The sequence below is a fragment of the Sciurus vulgaris genome (genome assembly GCF_902686455.1).
Source record: "Sciurus vulgaris genome assembly, chromosome: 5".
Taxonomy (NCBI): domain Eukaryota; kingdom Metazoa; phylum Chordata; class Mammalia; order Rodentia; family Sciuridae; genus Sciurus; species Sciurus vulgaris.
In genome coordinates, this window is record NC_136465.1 from 67,288,406 (window position 1) to 67,315,197 (window position 26,792).

General features: G+C 35.1%; 1 protein-coding gene across 15 annotated transcripts in view; it reads left to right on the forward strand.

Moving 5' to 3' along the window:
- ERC1 (ELKS/RAB6-interacting/CAST family member 1) overlaps window positions 1–26,792 on the forward strand; it is a 633,143-nt gene that overhangs the window by 96,657 nt on the left and 509,694 nt on the right. For all 15 annotated transcript variants that reach the window (XM_079140313.1, XM_079140314.1, XM_079140318.1 and 12 more), the window contains 2 exons: window positions 7,509–7,925; window positions 20,627–20,701. In XM_079140313.1, the coding sequence (XP_078996439.1) occupies window positions 7,509–7,925; window positions 20,627–20,701 (492 nt within the window). The remainder of the gene's footprint in view (window positions 1–7,508; window positions 7,926–20,626; window positions 20,702–26,792) is intronic.

Genomic DNA, 26,792 nt, shown 5'->3' on the forward strand with positions numbered 1-26,792 from the left:
GAATGTTATTCCTAAAACATCCTAAGTCTGAAAATACTTAACAGTATAGTTAGGAAGGTACAAAGGTAAAATAGGTAAAACCAGTAAACAAAAACAATCCCATTAGTTCATTGATTCAGCAAACACTAAAAAAAAAATTTTTTTTGAGGACCATCTATATAGCAGGCACAGTGCCATATGGTGGGGACACAAAGGCAAGTAGTAGTTAATACCCTCAAAAGGCACACAGTTTGAGAAGTTAAATAGATGAAAATGATAATGTGATGTAAGTGGAATAATATACTTATATTGAGAGTATTTATGAGGAAATTGAGAAGGCTCACCTCATTCAGTTTGGGGAGTTAGAACAGGCTTTCTAAGGAGAAGATGCCTGAGCCGAGAATAAAGGACAAGTAGAATAAAACTAGGAGTGAAAAAAGGGAAGGGGCATAAATACAGGTTATAGGGTAAATAGTCAATGGCATAGGAGTTTGGGTAACTAAAAAGTATTTGGGATTTCTAGAACTGTATTATAAGCCATTGTCACTTGTGTATTATCTTGAGGAGGTCATCATATTAGGACTTCCCCATTTTGACATTTTCATTTACTCCTTAACTTCCATTTGGGTTGTGCTAGCATAAAAATGGATTATGTCTAATCCTGTTTTCCAAATTTTGACAATAGGGAATTTATCCAGTTCCTCTGGGTTATCTTGCCACTTAGATTTTTATACAGGGTTCTCAGAGCACAAAGATAGATGCTATTATTTTGCCTGGATTGTTTCTCTATGAATAACAAAAGTAGTTGCTGGAATTTTAGTATAATTATTTCTTCATTTTCTTGCATCTGACATCTTTTTTAGAGAATAACTTTCCTAGACTAGCTCAAAATAGTGTTAAACAATTTAATGCATCCATTTGAGCTCTGGTGTGGTTCTTGTATTTTCATGTTTGTTTGTTTGTTTGTTTTTGGCTTATGTTTAGAGCAGTCCAAGAAGTGTATTTTGGTTACATATTGAGAACTTGCAGTATGTTTTGCTGTACAGAAAGCAAATCTTGGTCACCAACTGAGTGAACACTGGGCAATTAGGAGAAATGAATGACTTTAGAGGCACGTCCTCTATCTCAGTCTCCCAGATTCAGACTGATTAAATTACTTCCCAGATTTCCTCTAAATGGTAGAAATTAGAAAATTTTTTTGTAGAAATATATTAAAGACTAAAGACTCATAAGTTCAGTTGATAGTGGTCCTACAGATTGAAACTTCACTTGAACATATTGCATGTAAAATAAATGTTTTATTTGTGTCTTTTCTCTTTCTCAAATATTGTTGTTAATTTAAAATTTGTAATAGGGTGTGATGCCGCCAAGTGAGTATATGTATATAACTATTGTGTTTTACCAATTTGTAAGCTTTAGTTTTGGACGAGAACTCTCTCATATACCCATTCATATAGCACTAAATTATGAAAGATTATTGTTGGTGGTTAATTATCTGAAAGTGCTCCTCTTTGCATCAGGCCAAACATTGAACAAAAAAACCTAGAGTATATATTGTCATTTTTATTAGAATTGTGTTTTATATTTTGGCCAGTGTGGATTTAAGATAGAATTACTTGTATGAACTAGTATAGAACTAATTGTTTACAGAATAATTTACTTTTTCTTTAATGAAGAGAAATAACTTTCTATGTATTTAAACTGCATTTACTAAACAGTAACCATTTACTTTTAAAATAATTTTTCCAAATTTGATTTAGTACATCTTGTGTCAGCAATTGATTGAGTACTTATGTTAAGTACTGTGGTGTGCCTGGGGTAAAAAGATGACAGTTATAAGTTCTAGAAAGCTTATTGAAGACAAATACAAAGAGATAAATTGGTAGGTATTATTTTAGAGATTTTCACAGTGTCAGGACAGCACATATCACATAGCCTGAGGAACATAGAAACTTGGGTGATTTTTTTTTTAAGGTTTTTTTTTTTTTTTTAAATTTTTAGTACTGGGGATTGAACCCAGGGGTGCTTAATTACTGAGCTACCTCCCTAACCATTTTTTATATTTTATCTAGAGACAGTGTCTCACTGAACTGCTTAGGGTCTCACTGAGTTGCTAAGGCTTTCTTTAAACTTGCCATCCTCCTGCCTCAGCCTCCTGAGCCTTTGGGATTACAGGCATGTGCCACCACACCTGTCTTGAGTGGGGTGATATAAGTAAGAATTTAAAACTCTTTTGCATCTTGCATTTAAAACGTTTCATTAATTTTTATGTTTATATGCTTCAGAAAAATTATTCTTAATTTAACATTTATAATAGGATACAATGCTCTTATTTTCTCTGACTTTAGTCACCTTAATAAGTGGTACATTGAGTTCTCTGTGATATTTTGTTTGTAATGACCTTTTTTATGTGTCCACAATATTCTTTTTCTCTATGTGTATCTCTAGACTACATGTTAGTTCTGTTATTTCAGGAATCAGGATAAATTGTATCAGTGTGTTCTCCAGAAAACCATTCATTTATTGGAAGTTGCACCTCAGAAGAGCTTCTGATGATTTATCAAAAATATATGAAGGGGGCTGGGGTTGTAGCTTAGTGGGAGAGCACTTGCCTAGTATTTATGAGGCACTGGGTTTGATTCTCAGCACTGCATATAAGTAAATAAAATAAAAGTCCAAAAATATTTTAAAAAATATGAGGGATTGTTGTGATCTACTATTGTTTTTGCAGGCAAATTATTTTTCTACTAAAAGTCATAGTCCCCATCTATGGGGAATTTTCAGTCTTGTTGTTCCTTGTATCTACCATTTCATTGAGGTCCAGCTTGGTGTAATAATAGTACTACCCTTAAGAGTAAATTTTAGTGTTTCACATTTTACTGTTTCAGCCATTCCAGATCAAGCTCAGTGTTAGAGTGAAAAATAGACTAGTAGGGTGTTGTTATAAAATTTGGAGTGCAAGGTAATTTTGCAATGTCAAGAGCAGAATTCTGAAATAGAAATTTCCTAATATCCTTACAATTGAGATCTTTCCACTAAAATCAATGAATCTGTTTAAATGTATATAAAGTTTGTGAATATGCTCGTTTTATCTTATGAATATGCTGCAGAAGGAGTAGCCTGGCTTCTAGCCTACTTCTTTTTTTGTCTTCCAAAGCAGTTGGCAGAAATTTTTATAAAGCTAGCTTGAGTGTAGTCTAAAGAGGGACTGTTGATTTATATTTCAATGGAGAAAATTGCCTTCTAGGCAACCCATCAGAGCATTGTTTTAAATTTATACTGAACTGGGTGGGAGCAGAGCTTCATAGACACATCAGAAGTTGTATTTTCTTTCTTCATCAAAATTGTAATTGCCACACTAGATTTAATCATATGTGCCAAAGTGTGATACTGTTAGCCTTAGCCAATATATACTTCTCCTGACTTCTGTGAATTAATGATGAATATTCAGAAAAAGCACAATAGTTCTACCTAGAAATCTGTTTCCTTGTTGAACTTCTCTTATTTTTCTTAGGCATAAATTCCCTAAGAAATGTAACTTGAAGGGTAAAGAAGGAAACTAGGCTTCAGAGAATTAGTATCTTAATACATCTTTTTATAGAGAATCTTGACTTCAGCAACTGTTAACAGTCTTTAAAATATGCTGTCACTTAAGTGCATTTTAAGAATCATATAAATAAATTAAAATACCTACTAATTTATTTTAAGTTTATTCTTGGTAAGAAAAAGTAGTGCTTTTTAAGCGTTTGAAGACTATTTGCTAATAAAATAATATGCCAGCTGGAAACTATTTAAAAAGGTTATGTCTTTGCATTAAAAACAAACAAACGAGGGGTTTGGGGATGTTGCTCAGTGATGGAGCACTTGCCTAGCATTCCAAGGCCTGGTTTCAATCTTCCAGTATTGCAAAAGTAAACAATCCCTTCTAACCCAACCCCATTCCCTTTAAAAGTCTCCATAAACAATATGAAAAGAAGAATGACAAGAGTTCAAAAAATATTTGTAACGTACACAGGAAGTAAAAGATTATTTTCCTAACATAAAGATCTCTTTATTAAAATAGATTAAGAAAAAATGTCCCAGTAATAAAATGGGCAAGGAAAAGAACAGCTGAGTCACAAGAGGGAACACATAGTACTAGTAGATACATGAATAGATATTCAGCCCCACTTAAAATAAATATTAAAAAAATTAAAATAACCAGTCAAAAGGGTTCAAATCCCCAGTAATACCCTCCTGCAAAAAAAAGTATGGGGAAATGAAATGGCCATACCTAGACATTGTTTTGTGAAAGTTTAAAATCTGTACAGGAACTTTGAGAGATAATTTGTAATGTATGCCAAAATTGAAATTGTGCATAATTTTTTAAAATATTTATTTTGATTTATTGTAAACAAATGGGATAAAACTTACTTCTCTGGTTGTACATGAAGTAGAGTCATACCATTTGTGTAATCATACATATACATCGGGTAATGATGTTTGTCTCAATCCGTTATTTTTCCCTTCCTCCAGATCCATCATTTCCATCTTTGCCAGTTTATCCCCAGGAAAAGTTTGCATACAAGATAGACTTATGAAAGTACCACTCATAATATGAACACTATTTATTAGTAGTTATAAATGAAGTATTTAATATCCATAAGTAGAATTCTATGGCAAACATCTTCCCAATTTTTTATTGAGGTAAAATACATATAGCATAATATTTACCATCTTAACTATATTCAAGTGTACAGTTTGGTGGCATTAAGTACATCCATATTGTTGTAAAATCATCACCCCCATCCTAGAACTTGCAAAATTGAGACTGTGTATCAATTAAACAAGAATTACCCATTTTCTCCTCCTCTTAGCCCCTTGCAGCACTATTCTACTTTCTACTTTTATAAATTTGACTACTCTTAGATCATCATGTAAGTGGAATCTGTAGTTCGTGTCTGTGACTGTGTCTCATTTCACTTAGCCTAATACACTCAAGGTTCATCCATGTTGTGGCATGTATCAGAATTTCTTTCCTTTTTAGGGCTGAAAAACATATGCAAGCATTTTAAAAAATATACTTTTGAACAAGTGTATTTATATGACTCAAAATTAAAGGGAAGAGTTGAGAGGAGGAGGAGATGGGTTGTGACTGTGGTCAGGGATTATTGGTGATAAAATTGCTCTAAGAGTAGGTAGTGGTGATTGGTGTACAACTTATAATATGCAGAAAGCCACTGAATTGTATACTTTGAACAGGTGAACTTTATGGTATGGGAATTCACATCTTAAATGTGAATTCACATCTAATGTTTTTATGGCTCTTGTAGCTCAGTGCTAGAGTGCTTGCCTAGCATGTACGAGGCACTGGGTTCAATCCTCAGCACCACATAAAAATAAATAAAGGTATTTAAAAAACTGTTTTTGAAAAAAACCAAAGAGGAATAAAATAAGTACATTAAATGTACTTACAAATTTCCCCTAATTCTTGTTTTTTAAAAATGGAAATTATCAAAAACCATTTCCTTTATAACTTTACAGAAATATTTTTAAAAAATATTTTTAGTTGCAGATGGACACAATACCTTTATTTAATTAAGTAATTTATTTATATGGTGCTGAGAATCAAACCCAGTGCCTCACACATGCTAGGCAAGTGCTCTACCACTGAGCCACACTCCAGCCCCAAATATTTTCATTTTTTATGTATAATCTAAAAAATAATGCGTTTTATTATTTCCTTCCTTTCTATAAGTGATAGCAAATTGAACAATGTCCTGAACCAAAATTGTCATCTTTGAAATCCACCCCTGCCCCCCTTTTACTTTTTCTTTTTTGGTACTGGGGATTGAACTCAGGGGCACTTTACCACTGAGCTACATCCCCATGCCCTTTTTAACTTTTTATTTTGAGTAGGGTCTCACTAAATTGCTCGGGGCCTCGCTAAATTGCTGAGACTGGCCTTGAACTTGTGGCTCTCCTGCCTCAGCTTCCCAAGTCTCTGGAATTACATGAGCCATCACTCCCAGCTGAATTTTCTATTTTTAGTAAAAGTGTATGTGTGTATGTGTTTTTTTTAATCATGAAAGGATTATATGTACATTGTAGGAGATTTTAATAATATAGTAAAGGATGTAAAAAAAATAAAAAGCTACACATAGTCATAGATAGCTATTGACAAATGTTTATATTCCTTCAGATTTCTTTTTGCATGTATACTCATTTTAAAATCAAAATTGGGATCATCGTATACTTGTTATTATATAATCTGCTTTTGTATACTTAAATATATTGTGACCATAGATTTTGTTAATAAATGTAAACCTATATTGTTGTTCTTAATTTATGCACAGTATTAAATTGTGTGGACTAGTTTCTTTCACTGGACTGTGAGGATTATTTTGGATTGAATGCCAGCTCTATCACCATGTGACCTTGGGTTACTTAAACTTTCCTAAACCAAGTGTCCTTGTCCATAAAATTGAAATTAATAGTACATATGTTGGAGCTGGTTGCAGTGTTATATACCTGTAATCACAGTGATTCCGGAGGCTGAGGCAGTTCCAGCTTGGAAATTTTGGAAGACCCTGTCTCAAAATAAAAATAAAAAGAGCTATGGATGTAGCTCAGTAGTAGAGTGCCCCTGAGTTCAACCTCCAATACAAAAAAATAAAACAACAAACCAACAAAACCCTCATATCACAAAAAACAAAACAAAGTGCATATGTTGGTTGGGAACATAAAATAATCAAATTTGCAGAATCAGAGTGTAATGGTGGTTGCCAGGAGATGGGAGAAGGGGGAAATGGAAAGTTACCAATCATTATGTATAAACTTACAATTAAAATGAATAAAGTGTAGAGATCTACTGTATAGAACTGTACCTGTGGTCATCAACAATGTATTGTACTCTTAAAATGTGTAAGGAATATAGTGTTCATTTTTTTCCACAATACCAAAAAACATATCATAATGAAGGTTAAACAAATTAATATATAAAATGTGTTTGGCACAATCTGTTATATGCAAACCACTTATTAAATAATGTATTATTAGTGTTTACAAAAAGTCATTTGTGTTTTGATATCCTTCATATTTTTGGTGAGCTATTTTGATTGAATATATTCAGATTTCTCCAGATTTCCTGTCTTCCACCTCCTCACAACATTTTTTTTTTTTTTTTTTTTTTGCAGTGCTGGGAATTGAATCCAGGGCCTTGTGCTTGCAAGGCAAGCATTCTACCAACTGAACTATATCTCCAACCCCTTTCTGTTAATTTTAAACAGTGTCTTTAGTTTATCATAGCTTATGCCAAGCAAGGAACTGCCATACATATCTTGCTTCATGTTTAGAGTAAATGCAAGTTAAATTACTGACATTTTGCAGATTATCTCAGTTATTTTTAAAGAAACTATAAAACAGAGTAAGGTGAATCCTGATTTGCTGAAAGCAGACCTTGTAGCTGTTTTCACCTCCTCTCAAGCTGCTCTGTTTTTGCTACTTGAGGGGAGAAGCTGATTTAGGGTTTTCTTTTTTCTTGGTTCTAGCACATGCAGATGACAATCCAGGCTCTCCAGGATGAATTGCGGATCCAGAGGGACCTGAATCAGTTGTTTCAGCAAGACAGTAGCAGTAGGACAGGTGAACCTTGTGTGGCAGAGCTGACAGAGGAGAACTTCCAGAGGCTGCATGCTGAACATGAGCGGCAGGCCAAAGAGCTGTTCCTTCTACGAAAGACCCTGGAGGAAATGGAGCTGCGTATTGAGACACAGAAGCAAACACTAAATGCTCGAGATGAGTCCATTAAGAAGCTTCTGGAGATGTTACAGAGCAAAGGTCTTTCTGCCAAGGCTACTGAGGAAGACCATGAGAGAACAAGACGGCTGGCAGAGGCAGAGATGCACGTCCACCACCTAGAAAGCCTCTTGGAGCAGAAGGAAAAAGAAAACAGTATGCTGAGAGAGGTGAGTGACCACTTCTTCAGTTGTGATTTATTTTTGTATTTTTCCCCTTGTTTTAATCGGTATCTTGGCCTAGTTAAATTTATATGCTCTCACCATGCTACTGGAAGGGGAGTTTGTCTTTTTTGAGTGTTTCGCTGATTTCTATTCTGATTTGCTGTTTTGTATGAGATGACATCATCTGGAATATATGCTGTCCCCATAGTTTTCTGGAACCCCCTGCCCCTCACCACACACACACCTAATTTTCAGAGACTGGTTGATGCTGTTGGGGCATAGAATTTTCTTGGTTTGTTACTCACCTCTACTACTCTCTGCTACTTTTGTTTTTCTGAGTGTTTCAGCCTGTGCTACTTCTTTCAGTTTTTGAGTTCATAAATGCTGAAAAGCCAAGGATTGTAGAAAGCTGCAGTGTTATTCTGGCAGGGAACAATAAGAAATATGGTAAAATTCAAAGAGTAGTGGAAAAACCTAAGAGTTTAAGAATGAGTTTTTAAAAATAAGAAACTCTACAAATATTTAGTCTTATGTACATAATGTGGGAAGAAATATAGGCTTCGTCAGTGATACCAATACACAATTTCAGGTTGCCATTAGGCATCATCTTCTAGGAAATATAATCATACTGTTTATAATTATTTTGAGAGCAAGTGTAAATGATTTCTTCAGGAAAAAAAGTTTGAAATGATTATTCTCTTTTCTGTTTCTTATACTCACCTTTAAGACTTTTAAGTTTCAATTCTGTGAAAGTCTTCCTCGTGTAGCTTTGTATATATGTGTAGATAGATATTGATCATACATGTATGCATTTATGTGTATATTTCTTCCTTGTTGTTCACTTAATATTTTGCACCAGGCTTATGTGTTTTCTGTCTTAGTCTGTTTGGGCTACTAAAACAAAAATGCCATAGATTGGGTGACTTTTATAACAAACACTTGCTTCTTACAGTTCTGGAAATTGGGGAGTCCAAGATCAAGGTACTAGTGTCTGATGAGGACCTGCTTCCTCTGTCATAGACCGCTGTCTGCTGTCTTCTCGTTGTGTCCTCTCAGAGGGTGGCAAAGTGCAAGGAGCTCTCTGGGGTTCCTTTTATAAGGGCACTAATCCCATGAATAGGATTGCGCTCAAAGCCTAATTAACCCCCAGAGACCATATTTCCTCATACCATTACATTGAGGACTTAGGATTTCAACATATGAGTTTTATGGGGACACAAACCATTTTTTATCTGTGTATTGCCAGTGTTTGAGAAATCCACAATATTTGTTGAAAAATGTTTGTTGAATAAATTGAAATGTTGGCAGAAATAATTAAATCTATTTATAGGGCTGGGGATATAGCTCAGTTGGTACAGTGCTTGCCTTGCATGTACAAGGCCCTGGGTTCAATCCCCAGCACCACAAAACAAAACAAAACAAAACCATTTATAGAAAAAAGGATAACCTCCCCCTCCAAAAAATGGATAAAGGTAAAAATGAAACCTCCAAGGTTATGTGCACCTGTAGTCCCAACTACTCAGGAAGCTGAGGCAGGAGGATTTCTTGAGCCCCTGGTTTGAGATCTGCATGGGCAACATAGTGAGACCCACTAGAAAAAATAAATGAAACAACGATAGTGAACTCCTTCAAACCAGTTTTGCTTATGTATTTAGATATGAACATTATAATAAAATATTAGCAGATAGGATTAGTGTTAGGATAGGATTAGTATAAATACTACATGACCAAAAGGAGTTTATTTCACGAATGACAGAATGACTCAATACATGATTATTTGTTTTAGATGAAAGGAAAAGAGAACTTCGTGGTGTTTGTTGGCTGTTATAAAATGTTATATATTTTGACAATCAATCCAAAAAAACTCAATAAAATAATAACTGAATGATATTTTATAGCCTGGTTTGAGTAAATAATAGTACAATAAAGGTATCTATAAACACACATCTCAAACTAAGAGCCAGCATTATGCTTACTGGTGATCACATAATGGAAATGCTCACGAAAGTTAGTAAGAGGTCAAAGATGTTTGTGCTTATTAGTATTTGACATTATTTTGGAAGTGTTAGGCAGATAAGGAAATGGAATAAATAGCACATTAATGGAAAGGATGGAACATAATTTTCATTATTGCATAGTTAGAAACACTAATATAAATATGTCAGCTTCCCCCAAATTTATAAGTGTAACAGAATTGCAATGGGAATGTTCTTGAAACATGTCCAAACGATTTTGCAGTTTATTTTTGAGAATAATACAGGATGACTTACCTAAGTAGATCATGATACATGATTCACTGGATTAAAATATGTGGTACTGGCATATAAATAAATAACTATACAAAAGAAACAGAATTGAATCCAGAGATAATATAAAGATAAGACGAATGTTTTGTTATAATGGCTATCATTTGGAAAACACTTATCTAGTTCCATCACATTAAATTCTAGATGAAATAAAGAACTGAGTTTTTAAAAATAAAAACATCAGAAGAAAATGTAAACAAAAAGATCTTAATAAAATCTTTTGACAATTAAGACTTCTTACCATAGCAAGAACCTTAAAAAAATTAAACATATTTGCTGGAAGATATAATCAGCAAAGTTTAAAATGATATTTTGGGTAAAGTTTTGTAATGTGAGTAAACTGTTACATAAAGATTGTTTCCAAAGCAGTAAGGTGCTAGAAGCACTTGATGTCTCTCTCTGTCTTTTCATTCATTCAACAGTTATTTATTAAGCCTGTAGTATGTATTTCATGTTGGGATAGGCACTGAATATATGTTTTTTTTTTTTTTTTTCCTGTCAGAACACATGGTCTGTGTCTTCCTAGAATTAAAAAATCTGGTGAGATACAGTGAACTCATAATTATAAGATGAAATAAATGACTTGGGTGGAGTGCTATTTATGTTGGGGTGGGGGATTTTTTAAACAAGTTATATGTCTTTGAGGAAGTACCATTTAAAAAGTAGAGATCTTATCCTTGCAGAGCATTTTGGTAAAATCATTTCTTGTAGAGAGGTTAACAAGTTTCAAAGACCTGGTGGGAAGTTTTGAGGGAACAGGAGAAAGGCCAAAAGCAGCATCCTGCACAAGGAGAAGGCTTGATGAGATGAGAAGTTGGGACATAGCCAGAGCCAGGTTCATTAATTCATTCCATTCATCAGACATTTCTTAGACACCAACCATGTTCAAAGCACTAAGGAGATAACAGTGAACAAAATCAAAGCCACGCCCTCTAGGAGGCAAAGTTCCTGACTTCAAGATCCTTGCAGATAACAGGACAATTTTCTTTAAAAGACCAGAGAAAACTATTCCACTTGTCTAATTAAGGGGATTATGAGAGCTGATTAAGCTTTTAAAATTTACTGTGTGAGAATAAATGGGGTGGCAGAGGGAGAGTAGACATGAACAAGAAAGTCTAGCAAGGAATTTTATCTAGGTTAAGGGAGTGGTGTCTTGATAGTATGACTCATAAATGATATTATTTCACTGATATGTCAAGAAAGGCTAAAGGAATTTGGGGTTGGAAGTACCAGGATGTCCATAGAATTTGTTATTTATGAGATGATTGTTATCTAAAAAATCAGTAATTTCATCCATTCTAGGACTTGCAGTTTTTCACATCTTAACAAGGTGAAATTGAGTTAAATCTTAATACTGGATAGCATTTTATAGTTACTGTCAGTAAAGCAGCAGTTCTGATACATTTGCCTGTGTTTTTCAAAGATATATACTCATGGATGTTCATTTTGGTCATCACTTCAGTTGATGTATGAGCTTTGTTAGTATTTCTCATGTTACCTTTAATTTTGTTTAGTATCTTCAGAAATATTCTGTGAATCAACATTGAAACAAAGTAGCCAAATTAGACAAAGTTATGAAAACAGTTCATAATGATATCTGATTAAATTATTTTTAATAAAGTGAAAAATTGGAATTCTTGCAATCAGTATTAAAAAATTCTTAATAAAAATTTGCATCAGAATTTATTTGGAGGCATTTACCCCATTTCCAGAATATAAAATAGTATTGTGTCTTATAATCACTGGCATCTTAGATTTGATGAAATACAGTAACATTAAACTAACAGTTATATCTGGTAATATGGTATTACTTGTTAAAAGTTTTGTTTATGAACGTGATTCTGTAGATAACAGGTAAATAATTCCCCCTAAAATGCCTAAGAGGAAAAAGTAAAATTTTAATTAACTATTATATTTTGTATGTATTGAAATTACAGTGTTGTTTGACTCATATTGTTAGTTTTTTTGATTGTTTTGCTGTAGCACCTTCCCTTTGATTGATAGAAGAGTGGGACCATCTGTTGGACAAATGCTGAATTACAGGTTAGACTTGCTTAGTGCTGAGGACTTACAGAGTTTTAACAAGCTTTGTAGGTGATTCTGTTACAAACCAAGTTTGAGACCTACACTTTTTGGTTCTTAGTCTGTTGGCAGAGGATATCCAGGTTGGTCATGGAATGTTTTGATCTTTAATCCATATGCACACCAGGTATTGCCTTTAGGCTAATTCAATAATGTATTTTAAACCTATGTGTGCGCTCCCATTCTTTAAAATGTAGGTAGCTCTTGTGGTGGATAAAATACAAGTTTGTTTAAAACCATTATTGCATTTTGCTAGTTTTTTTGTTCATACAGTATTTGAATCAGCAAACCTTGTTAGTACAACTGCTGTCTTGTTAGGGTTTATAGAATGTTTAAGGTTAAAAGTACTCATGTTTGGGGTGTGTGGGGGGGAATAACAGAATGAATCAAAAACTATTACCCTAGGTAAATGTATGACTCTACTTCATGTACAAATAGAGAAACAAGATGTATCCCATTGGTTTACAATAAAAATGAATTTAAAAAAACATAAAGGGGGTTTTAAAGACCATAGCAAGAGTTAGAGGTTTAACTCTCAATATAATGGAAACTATGTTGTCTTTTGCTATGTTGTAAATTACAGATTGCTGCAATAGAAAAAAAAAGTGCTCATGTTTGAGTAGGTTCTAGGTTAGGAATTCTGAATATAACTGGTACATTTGAAGAATGCCTTTCAGTCTTGTTGCCTGTTGGAAGTATAACAAGGAGGAAACAAAATCGAGATTATATAGAGAAAAGCAATAAGTGAAACAGCGAATAGGTGGAATTAGAAAAGGAGTTCCTAAGTTAGTTTGATCTTTTGTAGTGATTTTGGAGGATGAGAATAGTTGAATATCACATTTATTTATCCTATTATTCCTCCTCTGTTTTGTGGTGTTTCTATTTTGGCAAGAAGGCATGGTTTTTCAGCATAATGCAGTTACTAGAGGGTTAAAATGCCATACTGCTTATCATTGGCTCATGAAGATACTGAAAAAGTGGTTCCCATTTAGCTTCCCTTTCTTTATTTTTGTCTCCTCTGTGTCGTGAATACTGCAAACCCAGAACTCCTGTGGAGGAGTGAACAGTGAAAGGGCTTTACACATATTTGGTGCTTCTAACCCTTGACCCAAGAGTGTGGAAGGCTAAAATCTAAAACTTGAACAAAAGAAATTTCAGACCTAAGCATTGCTTTTCATTTACAAATGTTCACACAGATGTGAAATTAAATATTGGCTTGCTTTTAAAAAGAAACTACTGCTGGTGCAGTGGTGTATACCTGTAATCCCAGTGATTTGGGAGGCTGAGACAGGAGGATCGCAAATTTAAGGGCAGCCTGGGCAACTTCTGAGACCTTGTCTCAAAATAAGAAATAAAAAGAGCTGGGGATGTGGCTCAGTGGTAAAGTGTCCCTGGTTTAATCCCCAGTACCAAAAAGCAAAACAAGAAAACAAAACAAAACAAAACCTACTAAAGAAAAGGAGAACCATGAAATTTGGTTCCTGTTTTTGAACTCTAGATTACTCATTATTCTTGAGAATGTAAACACATTTTCTACTCTCTACCACAGTTGATTGTGTGACAAGGTCCAGATAAATCTATCCCTTCTTTAAAGTTTTTTTTTTTTTTTAAAATTTTTTTGAATGAAAAATTTCAGGCTAATAGGAGCAAAATGAAGTGAACAAATGGAATATTCTTTTTATACTTGTTTGAACAGTACATTGACTTCTATTGCCAAAGTCTCCTCTCATTATTATCAGTGCATGAATCAGAGGGTTGATGTACGTAGTGGGACAGTGGAATTTATGACCTCACTGACTATAAGTTGTGTTCATAATGGGCTTTAATGTGAAGGCCTCTGAATATAAATTTGCTATGAGTGATGGGTTTTCATATGTCTCAATAGGAAAGCTTTATGCCTGTGAATGGTTTCTCTCCCTGTGTCCTTATTATAGGCAATTTTTAAAAATTCAAATAGTTTGTTTTCTTTTAGGTCCTGTTCATAAGCTTGCAGAATTTACAATTGAACTTAGTTTCACCTTAAAGTAGAGAATTTTAAACCTACCTGATGAAATTAGGTAATAAGAAAGAGGAAAAATCAGGTAAAATTAAAGTAAAAATTTGAATTATGAAGTATTTCAAAGAAGTGCAGTTTAAATATTTTCAAGTGTGTATACAAGTACCAAATAAGAAATGTCCAAGTGTAGGTTTTAGGATTTTATTAATATATGAAGATTGTTTACAATTAGAGGGTCTATTTTATTTTTGTGTATATTTTTAAAAAGTTTACACTCATTTGTTGAACAAATATTATTAAATACCTATTATGTATCCAATCTAAAGTATCTACTATGTATCCAGTGTATCACCTGTTTACAGAATGGAAAGTAGATTCAGTGTAGATAAGTTGAAAGCTGGTTAGTTTGTTTAAATGCACATGGGAGTTTATTACCTTCTGAACTAATGTGTTAGGTGTTGAGATGGAAGATAAGCAGATGGTTTCAAGAGATTACTAAAAATTTAAAAAGACAACATACAGAAAGTAGTATAAAACATATATTATAGTTGAATTGTAACTACTACCCAGGTCTAGAAAGAGAACTTTTAACAGCCACCTGGAAGCTGTTTGGGCACATCATCCCTGTCAGAACTCTGCCTCAACCCTCTAAAAGTAATCACTATTCTGGCTTTTGTAGCAAGCATGCCTTTGCTTTTTATTATATGTATCACATCTATATCCCTAATATTACAATAGTTACATTACATTAACATACTAAATTAATATCATTCGTAAGTGCTGCCCCTAAATATTATGGCTTAGTTTTGTCTGTTTTTCAAAAATATGCTTTAAATTTCTTACAGATTTCCTTTTAATTCCCTATTTCCTCATGGTTCAGTCATTTCTTAGCTTATTAGCTAGAATGATAATTCCATCATCTTTGTGATTTCTGTGTTTATGTCAGTCAAAAGACTTGTCTCTTGGTTTTAAGCTGTATATTCCTGCTTATACGTGTAGTAATCTGTTACTATAGTATGAACATTTTGGATGCATTGGTAATTGAATGCTTCCATTCTGTTGTCTTCCTTAATGAAGTTTTGCTTACAAGAGTTAATTTACTTGTGTTCTTTTTAAGACTTGCTTTTGAAACGCTATTAGGGCTGGTTTGGTGTAGACTTCCCTCTTAAGGCTTGATCTTTCTGGTGTCTCTGCTAAATGTCTCTGTGTTCACTCCACTTTGACTCTTTGGGACTTGAATTTTTTTCAGGCTCGTGGTAGTACAGGTAGTTGCTCAACCCAGTTCCCAGAGAGTTGTTTTTTCTGTAGTTTTCATATGACCTTGTAGAATTTTTCCCTGGACATTAGAGCTTAGTATTTGGCCAAAGACTCAAGGGTACCCCACCAGATTAGATAGTGATGCTTTTCTGGTGAGCTTTCTTCTTGGTGTTATTCTGCTCTATAAATTTTCACTGCTTTTAGAAGTCTTACTCACTGATTTGTCTCAAATTCTGTTTGATTTTTCTCTCCCTGTATCATATATAGACAGCAAGTCTGGGCCATCACTTCATGTCTCCTCTCTCAAATTATCATAGTCTCAAATTGCTTGTTGTCTAGTGTCTTAAAACAGTTGTTTCATGCATCTTGTATAATTTTCTAATAGTCTATGACATGCGGGCCAGTCTGTTAACCCCCATTATTGTGCTGATCTTGCAGAGAGTGAGAAGTATAGTTGGAGGTTCATTGAAGGATTTGAAGCATATTAGTACCATGATGTTCTTTCCTATTTTGCCAAGATCACTCCAGTGTTATCTTGAGAATGGACAAAGAAAATGGAAGAAAACTCGGTAGAGTCTGAGTAGTAATTTAAGTTTAAACTAGATTATAAATGGATAGATTGAAGAAATATTTTTGGAGATAGAACAATTAGAATCTACTGTTAAATGAGTTGTGGGAAATGTAGATGGGAAGGAGTGAAATGCTGTAGATGGGAAAGAGTGAAAAGCTTGAGCTACTGGGATGGCAGTATTGTTGAAATGAGATGCTGAAGACACATCTCAAATGAAGTGCTAGGCAAAAGGAAAAATCAGTATTAAATAATGAATTTGAGTTACTTATTAGTCATCTAAATAGACATGTGAAATGGACAGTGAGATATGAGTCTTGAAATCAGAGCAGAAGGCAGGCCTAGATACTTACCATCAGCATCTCCATTATATGTAAAACTAAGTAGTACAGAGCAGTTTTTATTGGCAAAGAGTAGGTTTAGGACTGCTACATAACATTTGGAGGTCTAGTTTAGTTTGGATCTTTAAAAGTAAATCTATTTATTTATTTATTTTTAGCCATGGTCTTGCTATGTTGCCCAGGCTGCCTGGATGGCTGAAATGATTCTTCCACCTTAGTGTCCTGAGTACCTGAGACTTGGAGGTCTTAATTTAGAAGGAAGAACCTGCAGAGAAAACAGAGAAGAAGCAATTGGAGAAATAAAGAAAATCAGGGGAGGCCAGGCATAGTGGCATACACCTGTAATCCCAACAGGAGGCAGGAGGATTTCAAAACCAGCCTCAGCAATTTAGCAAGGCCCAAAGCAACTTAGTGAGACCCTGTCTCAAAAAATAAAAAGGGCTGGGGGCCCTGGTTTGAATCCCTGGAAAAAAAAAAAAAAAAAAAAAAAAAAAAAAAGAAGAAGAAAATCAGGGAGTGTGATGCCATAACAGTCTAAAGAAACCAAGTATCTAGAAGGGAGTGGGCCATTACTCTGGATGTTTCTGAGAGTTCTAGGAAGGTTAGGACAGAAACATTCCTTATATTTAGCAACCTGAATTTAATGGGTGATAATGAGTTATTTTAGTGGAGGAGAAGGAAAAGAAGCCAGATTAGGATGCTGTTGTGCGTAAAGGGATCTTATGAGATATTGTATAATCAATTAAAGCAAAAGGAATAAACAGGAGAGGAGAAAGGAAAGGTGGTTGGTACAGACCAGCAGCCTTCAGGCTCGGGTATTTGTATACATTGGAGTTCAGAAAGACTTTTCAGTGATATGTGGGTAGCATGCAGGGCAGCTCCAACTTTTCAACTTCCACTTGTCATTTTCTGAATTTTAGTTGACTGAGAACATCTGTGAGTTTTTCTCTCTCCTTATGCAGTTACACTCTAACTCCATTCATTCTTTAGCTCTCAAGTATTCCTGAGGAAATCTTATAAGACTTCTAGACTTCATCAGAATTCCTCCGATTTTTCTCTTACAGTACTGTGGATGTTTTCTTCTTAACAGTTTTCACAAATGAATTGTACAGTTATTTAAAAAATATATTCTTTATTGACAAGACAAATATTTGAGTTCTTTCATGGTGCTATAGATTGTTTTGGGGGGTTGGGATGCATCAGGAACAAAAAAGAAAAGATCCATAGTATAGGAGAGGCAGATGTTTGGAGTCAGATTGGCAGGAAAATAGGTTTTATTCAAAATCAGCTTTGAAGGAAGATAGAAGAAATTTTATGTTTCAAATTTCCATCTTCAGAAAACTGAAGTACCAGAAAAGCTTTATATAAGAGGCAACAAACAAGGACAAAAGGCAGGAAATAGATATGCAGATTTAAGTTAGCCTGTGCTAGACAGGCCAGAGCACTTAGTTCCTATTCTTAACTTCATGGCTTCCCTCTCTATAGTCGGGGCTACCGTGGTGGAGGGTGGCGGGGGGGCAGTCTTTTAGGCTGTATTCTCCGTGTAAGGAAACATGGGATGCAGAAAAAAGTTATCAGGAAGTTGCCCTTAATTTCCGAAGGACTCTTGATTTTAGTTTGTTTTAGTATCATCATAATTAATAAACCTAATAATGTAGAAGAGACATTTGAGCCATGACTAAGAGGAGAAAGTGTTCCCTTAGTTGAATGAAAAGAGTTCAGGCAGCCTGTGCAAAGGTCTCAGGGAACTGCAGCATGCCCAGCTTGTTTGAGGAGCAGCAAGGAGTCCTTTGTGACTGCAGCATAGTGATTAGGGAAGATTGATAGGGCATAAACTTTTATAAGCTACCAAGAAGACTTTGGCTGTACTTTAAGTTATAATGGGGACCCAAGACAGGGTTTTCATAATAGGAGTAACAAGGTCAAACTTTTGTTTAAAAGGTTTTTTGCTTAGAATACATTGCAGTGGAGGGCAAGCTCAGTTAGGAGGAGGTTGTTGATTAAAAGTTTTTTTTTTTTTTTTTAAGTGTATCATGTTGGGTGGTAGTGTTACCAAAAACTTGATCTTTGTCCCTGATGCCAATCCAATAATGAGGACATGGTTTTGAGAAAAAGGAGAGGCACTTTTTTTTGGCTTTGCTTTGTAAGCAAAGGAGAAGCACGGGGGACTCCTATTCCAGAGGCTGTGATTCTGCCCATCTGGGAACAGGGGGTTTTAAAGAGGTGTTTTAAAGGCTACATTCTACCTGTTCTGTCAGAGTTGTAATTTAGTTGTTAATATGGGAGCTAGTTATTTCTGAGGTCTTCTGGTGCCATCCTAAGATCTAAATTACTTCCATCCTGTGGTGGGTATGTGCTCAGTGACAGATAACTCTGCCTAGGATGGGGAAGAAAGGTAATTCTGTTTCTGCTGAGATTGGGTGGGTTGGGGAGGCGGAAGAGGAGAGAAAGAAAACAGTGGCAGAGTAGCAAGGGCTATTCAGAGCATAAAGTGGACCATTGTTATAGTATCAGTGAAAATGGCAAGGAATGCTTAGATTTTGGAATGTTTTGAGGGCAGAGTTAACTAGATAAGTTTCCTGACTGTGCTTGAGAGAGAATGGAAGACATGAATAAGACTCAGGTTTTAGGCCAGAGTAACTTCAAGGGTGGAGTAGCTTTGGAGGCACCATCAGTTTAGTCTTGGGCATGTAACATTTTAAAATGTTTGTTAAACATACAAGTGGGATACTAGTTAGATATATAAGTTAGGGAGAGGGATATGGAGTTAGGGAGAGGGAAAGTGGAAAGCGGTGGGGTCTGTTAATACAGGTTAAGTATCCCTTAAATGTTTGAGATCAGGGTCTTTTAGATTTTGGAGTTTTTCAGATTTTGGAATATTCACATAGACTTCAACAATTGGGTACCTGTAATATGAAAATCTGAAATCATAAAATGCTCTGAACTTGAAACTTGAGCATAATATTGTCACTTAAAAGTTTTAGATTTCATTTTTTCAGGTTAGGGAATGTTCAAACGTGATAATTTGTGGTATAGTATTAGCAGTTAGAAGGGATGTGTAGGTGTTCAGAAATTACTGGTATATAATTTGTTGACTCTAAAATTTAGGATTTCTGTGAGTTCATTAAGACATTTCTTTTAAGAAAAGGTAATTCAGTGAAGTTGGAGTTATTTTTTGATTTCTCAAACCATTCTTCCTAGTCAGTCAAGAATGAATAAGTTAGGTGAAATGTATAACTAAAGTATTATCCATCTTTTTTATTATGCTCAAGCATTGTTCAGATGGGAATATTCTGTGGGGTATTTAGCCCAGGGTACTTTGGAAATGTTGATCCATTAATTCAGAGATATTCACAGAATCTGACAAGGAAATTGCCTGAGGTGATCTGATAACTTCAGAATGACCCTTGAAGACCTTTACATCTTTCCTTCCAATCCTGAACTCATTAAATTTTGGGTTAGGGCTCAGTGGCAAAGTGTTTGCCTCACATTTGCAAAGCCTGGGTTTGACCCACAGTTTGGGGTGGGGGGTAAATTTTGGGTTTAAAAGAGCTGTGTTTTTCTGACATTTTCTAAAGCTGAACTATTTAGGAAACTTGTTCAACAGTCTTTTTCTTTCTACCTGTAGCCTCACTGGAGAGATCTTCATCATAGGTAAATAGGTGGTTGTTAATTCTGGGGTGGATACTATAGAAAGAATATTGTCAACCCAGATGTTTTCAATAACTTTGTGCAGTGCAGACTGGTTGTAATAGCTTTCATTTATTTTTCCTGCTAAAAAGGGAACTTTTCTAATCTTTTTGGATCATTTGGAGTTCTGATTATAGGTCTTAGAGTCATATGAAAGATTGACACACCCCAGCCTGGTGATATGCTGTAATTTCGGATATTGGTGTGACCAATTTTAAATAACCAAATGTTCAGAGTCAGAGACTCTTCTGTAGCTTCATGATTGAACTAGACTGAATGTAGTCTGGATTCCCTGATCAACAGGAGATGGTTGGTCACACAGAAATAAACCAGATACTCACAAGGTTGGAGTCATTACCTTTTGCATACAACTGCCCCTCACTTGCCTTAAAAAAAAAACAAAAACAAAAACAAAAAAACTATTGTGGGGAGGAGGGCACTGACTCTACTTTGCTTCTCTTGTTTAGGAGATGCACCGGAGGTTTGAAAATGCTCCCGATTCTGCCAAGACCAAGGCTCTGCAAACTGTTATTGAGATGAAAGTAAGTGAGAATCTTATAAATCTCATGAAGAATCTTTTTTTTTTCCATAAAGAATCTTAAGAGTCATGTTTTCAAGTGTGAGTTTTAGAAAATGGTTGGTAATAATATTTCACTCGTGAGATTGAGAGGGTATTTTAAGACTTAATGAAGATAATTGTCTTAGAATAGTTCTAATTTCCTTTTAGCTGTAGCCCATAATTGAGATTAGACCAAAAAATTTTGTCTTTTGCCTTCAAATCAGCTGTTCTCTAACTTCTTGATCCCAGGACCCCATACCTCACGTCTTCATTTTTAAGGAAATGCCTGCCAAATAATGATCCTCAGTAACCGGTTGTTCCTTCAAGTAAAAATTATGTTTCATGAAAAAGTACTCAGTTCAGCTCTCAACTCAGGGCAACACATAAGTCCTGTTGCTAGGGACAACTGTCATATTTCATTATACAGCAGAAGTGCTTCATCCCTGCCCCTGTTTTGTCACATGAAATATAAAAAAGATGTGTACTTGAAGGTTGAGATTTATTAAAAGCACTGCTTTTTACTCCTTAATCAAGAATATTCTTATAAAATTTCATTTCTTTTTCATTTTTTTCTGTGAATGTCTGCCAATGAAGAATATGTTTCCTAGGGTACTTTTGTGTCATTGCCTTGATTTGTGCTAAGGCACTAACAGTTTTGCTCACTGTTGTGATTATACTCTGAGTGCAGTTGCCAACATGGTGGAAAAGTCAGACGATACCATAGTATTACTATGGAAATAGTTGTGATCCTGCAGACTTTGTAAAAGGGTCTAGGGGACACCCAGGGTTCTAGAGATCCTATTAAAAACTCTGCTTTAAATAAATGAATAATTCACAATCTTTAGGCTGTACGGAATGGTGATTGGGAGCCTGCTTTCTGAGGTAAACTCCCTGAATTCAAATCTGGGTATAACACTTGTGTGCCATGGAGCACTTAGCCTCCATGCTTCAGTTTCTTTTCTCTTTCTCTTTTTTTTGTGTGGATTGAATCTAGGGCCTTTCATTACTAGGTAAATGCTTTATAGCTGGGCTACAACCTGAGTACATTGTATTTTTTATTTTGAGTTGCCCAGGTTGGGCCTGAACTTGGAATTCTCCTGTCTCAGCTTCTGGAGTAGCTGGGATTTCAGGTGTGCACCACCTGCCTGACCTTAATTTCTTTATTGATAAATGTTGATAAGAGTTTAATTCAGTGGACTATTTTGAGATTTAAATTGGTTAAAACATGTAAAACACTTTGAATAGTACCTTGCACATAGTAAACATACAATCAGTTATCTAGTGCTACTGGGGCTGCTGCTATTAATTGTGTTCTTTCTTATAAAGATTTTACATATAGGGACCTATCTCTTATCCCCTTTAAGTTCTTCATATTCCCCCAAAAGCTCCACACTGTTTTGCATTGTGGACTTTGATTTTTTTTTTTTTTTGATTCAACAAGAATACTTAGATACTGGTATATCAATAATTTTGTGTAAATAGATGCTTCTCAAGTACAGATATAAGAACTGTTCTCCTACAAGTTGGATGATTTCCCCTTAAAACTGTTTATATTGTATATATCTTTATTCTTTTTTAAAAAATATTTTTTAGTTATAGATGAACATAATACCTTTATTTTATTTATTTATTTATTTTTTAAAATTTATTTTTATTGTAAACAAATGGGATACATGTTGTTTCTGTTTGTACATGGAGTAACAGCATACCATTTGCATATTCATAAATTTACATAGAGTAATGATGTCTGATTCATTCCATTATTTTTTCCTTCCCCCCAACCCCTCCCACTTCTCTTTTCCCTCTATACAGTCCCTCCTTCCTCCATTCTTGTCCCACTCCCACCCCCCATTAAGTGTCATCATCCACTTATCAGTGAGAACATTCCTCTTTTGGATTTTTGAGATTGACTTATCTCACTTAACATGATATTCTCTAATTTCATCCATTTGCCTCCAAATGCCATAATTTTATTATTCTTTATAGCTGAGTAATATTCCATTGTATATATATACCACAGTTTCTTTATCCATTCATCAATTGAAGGGCATCTAGGTTGGTTCCATAGTCTGGCTATTGTGAATTGAGCCGCTATGAACATTGATGTGGCTGTATCTCTGTAGTGTGCTGATTTTAAGTCCTTTGGGTATAGGCCAAGGAGTGGGATAGCTGGCTCAAATGGTAGGTCCATTCCAAGTTTTCTAAGGAATCTCCACACTGCTTTCCAGAGTGGCTGCACTAATTTGCAGCCCCACCAGCAATGTATGAGTGTACCTTTTTCCCCACATCCTCGCCAACACCTATTGTTGCTTGTGTTCTTGATAATCGCCATTCTAATTGGGGTGAGATGGAATCTTAGTGTAGTTTGGTTTGCATTTCTCTTATTACTAAAGATGGTGAACATTTTTTCATATATCTGTTGATTGCTTGTAGATCTTCTGTGAAGTGTCTGTTCATTTCCTTAGCCCATTTGTTGATTGGATTATTTGTATTCTTGGAGTAGAGTTTTTTGAGTTCTTTATAGATTCTGGAGATTAGTGCTCTTATCTGAAGTATGAGTGGCAAAGATTTTCTCCCACTCTGTAGGCTCTCTCTTTGCATTGCTGATAGTTTCCTTTGCTGAGAGAAAGCTATTTAGTGTGAATCTATCCCAGTTATTGATTCTTGCTTTTATTTCTTGTGCTATGGGAGTCCTGTTAAGAAAGTCTGATTCTAAGCCAACAAGTTGAAGATTTGGACCTACTTTTTCTTCTATAAGATGCAGGGTCTCTGGTCTGATTCCGAGGTCCTTGATCCATAGTGAGTTGAGTTTTGTGCAGGGTGAGAGATAGGGGTTTAGTTTCATTCTGTTGCATGTGGATTTCCAGTTTTCCCAGCACCATTTGTTGAAGAGGCTATCTTTTCTCCATTGCATATTTTTGGCACCTTTGTCTAATATGAGAAAATTATATTTATTTGGGTTTGTGTCCGTGTCCTCTATTCTGTACAATTGATCTACCTTTCTATTTTGGTGCCAATACCATGCCGTTTTTGTTACTATTGCTTTGTAGTGTAGTTGAAGTTCTGGTATTGTGATACCCCCTGTTTCTTTCTTCCTGCTAAGGATTACTTTAGCTATTCTGGATTTCTTATTCTTCCAGATGAATTTCATGATTGCTTGCTCTATTTCTGTGAGGCACGTCATTGGAATTTTTTATTGGAATTGCATTGAATCTGTATAGCACTTTTGGTAGTATGGCCATTTTGACAATATTAATTCTGCCTATCCAAGAACATGGGAGAACTTTCCATCTTCTAAGGTCTTCCTTAATTTCTTTCTTCAGTGTTTTGTAGTTTTCATTGTAGAGATCTTTTACCTCTTTGGTTAGATTGATACCCAAGTATTTTATTTTTTTTGAAGCTATTGCAAATGGAGTTGTTTTCCTCATTTCCCTTTCAGCTGTTTCATTGCTTGCGTATAAAAATGCTGTAGATTTATGCGTGTTGATTTTATAGCCTGCTATTTTGCTGAATTCATTGATGAGGTCTAGAAGTTTTCTGGAGGAGGTTTTTGGATCCTCTAAATATAGAATCATGTCATCCGCAAATAGTGACAGCTTAAATTCCTCTTTTCCTATTCGTATCCCTTTAATTTCTTTAGTCTGCCTAATTGCTCTGGCTAGAGTTTCGAGGACAATGTTGAATAGAAGTGGTGAAAAGGACATCCCTGTCTTGTTCTCCTTTTTAATGGGAATGGATTCAGTTTTTCTCCATTAAGAATGATGTTGGCCATGGGCTTAGCATAAATAGCCTTTACAATGTTCAGGTATGTTCCTACTATCCCTATTTTTTCTAGTGTTTTGAGCATGAAGGGGTGTTGTATTTTGTCAGACGCTTTTTCTGCGTCAATTGAAATAACCATATGATTCTCATCCTTAAGTCTATTGACATGAGGGATTACGTTTATTGATTTACGGATGTTAAACCATCCTTGCATTCCAGGAATGAACCCCACTTGATCGTGGTGCACAATTTTCTTAATATGTTTTTGTATACAGTTTGTCAATAGTTTGTTAAGGATCTTAGCATCTATATTCATCAAGGATATTGGTCTAAAATTTTCTTTCCTTGATGTGTCTTTTCCTGGTTTGGGTGTGAGGGTGATATTAGCTTCATAGAATGAGTTCGGTAGGGTACCCTCCTTTTCTATTTCCTGGAATACTTTGAGAAGTACTGGAATGAGTTCTTCTTTGAATGTCTTGTAGAACTCGGCTGAGAATCCATCTGGTCCTGGGCTTTTCTTGGATGGTAGATTCTTGGATGGCTTCTTCTATTTCATTGCTTGATATTGATCTGTTTAAATCGTGTATGTCCTCCTGGTTCAGTTTGGGAGGAGCATATGTCTCTAGAAATTTGTCAATGTCTTCAGTACTTTCTATTTTGTTGGAATACAGATTTTCAAAGTAGCTTCTCATTATGTTCTGTATCTCAGTGGTGTCTGTCGTGATATTTCCTTTTGCATCATGTATTTTAGTAATTTGAGTCTTCTCTCTCCTTCTCTTTGTTAGTGTGGCTAAGGGTTTATCTATTTTGTTTACTTTCTCAAAGAACCAATTTTTTGTTATGTCAATTTTTTGAATAGTTTCTTTTGTTTCAACTTCATTGATTTCAGCTCTGATTTTAATTATTTCCTGTCTTCTACTACTTTTGCTGTTATTCTGTTCTTCTTTTTCTAGGGCTTTGAGCTGTAATGTTAGGTCATTTAATTGTTGACTTTTCATTCTTTTCTGGAATGTGCTCCATGCAATGAATTTTCCTCTTAGTACCGCTTTCATAGTGTCCCAGAGATTTTGATATGTTGTATCATCATTCTCATTGACCTCTAAGAATTTTTTAATCTCCTCCCTGATGTTTTTTGTTATCCATGTTTCATTCAATAGCATATTATTTAGTCTCCAAGTGTTGGAGTAATTTCCTTTTTTTACTTTGTCATTGATTTCTACTCTCAGTCCATTGTGATCTGATAGAACACAAGGCAGTATCTCTATTTTTTTGCATTTCCTAAGGGCTGCTTTGTGGCATAACATATGGTCTATTTTTGAGAAGGTTCCATGTGCTGCTGAGAAGAAAGTGTATCCGCTCGTTGATGGATGGAATGTTCTATATATGTCTATTAGGTCTAGGTTATTGATTGTGTTATTTGAGTTCTATGGTTTCTTTGGTTGGATTTTGTTTGGAAGATCTATCTAGTGGTGACAGCGGTATGTTACAGTCACCCAGAATTATTGTGTTGTGGTCTGTGTGATTCTTGAAATTGAGAAGGATTTGTTTGATGTACAGGAATGCACCATTGTTTGGGGCATAAATATTTACTATCGTTATGTCTTCCTGATTTATGGTTCCCTTAAGCAGTATGAAATGTCCTTCTTTATCCCTTCTGACTAACTTTGGCTTGAAGTCCACTTTATCTGATATAAGGATGGAAACCCCCGCTTTTTTACTGGGTTCATGTGCATGGTAGGTTTTTTCCCATCCTTTCACCTTTAGTCTGTGGATGTCTTTTTCTATGAGATGAGTCTCTTGCAGGCAGCATATTGTTGGGTCTTTCTTTTTAATCCTTTCTGCCAGTTTATGTCTTTTGATTGATGAGTTTAGGCCATTAACGTTCAGGGTTATTATTGAGAAATGATTTGTATTCCCAGACATTTGGCTTATTTTTGGTTTTTAAGTTGGCTTGGTTTCTCCTTTGAGTGTTTTTTCTCTAAGGTAGTTCCTCCCTTTGCTGACCTCCATTGTTGTTTTTCATTTCCTCCTCATGGAATATTTTGTTGAGAACATTCTGTAGTGCAGGCTTTCTATTTGTAAATTCTTTTAACTTTTGTTTATCATGGAAGGATTTTATTTCATCTTCAAATTTAAAGGTTAGTTTTGCTGGGTATAGGATTCTTGGTTGGCAACCATGTTCTTTCAGAGCTTGAAATATGTTGGTCCAGGCCCTTCTAGCTTTTAGAGTCTGGGTTGAGAAGTCGGCTGCTATCCATATTGGTCTCCCCCTATATGTAATCTGATGCTTATCTCTCGTGGCCTTCAAAATC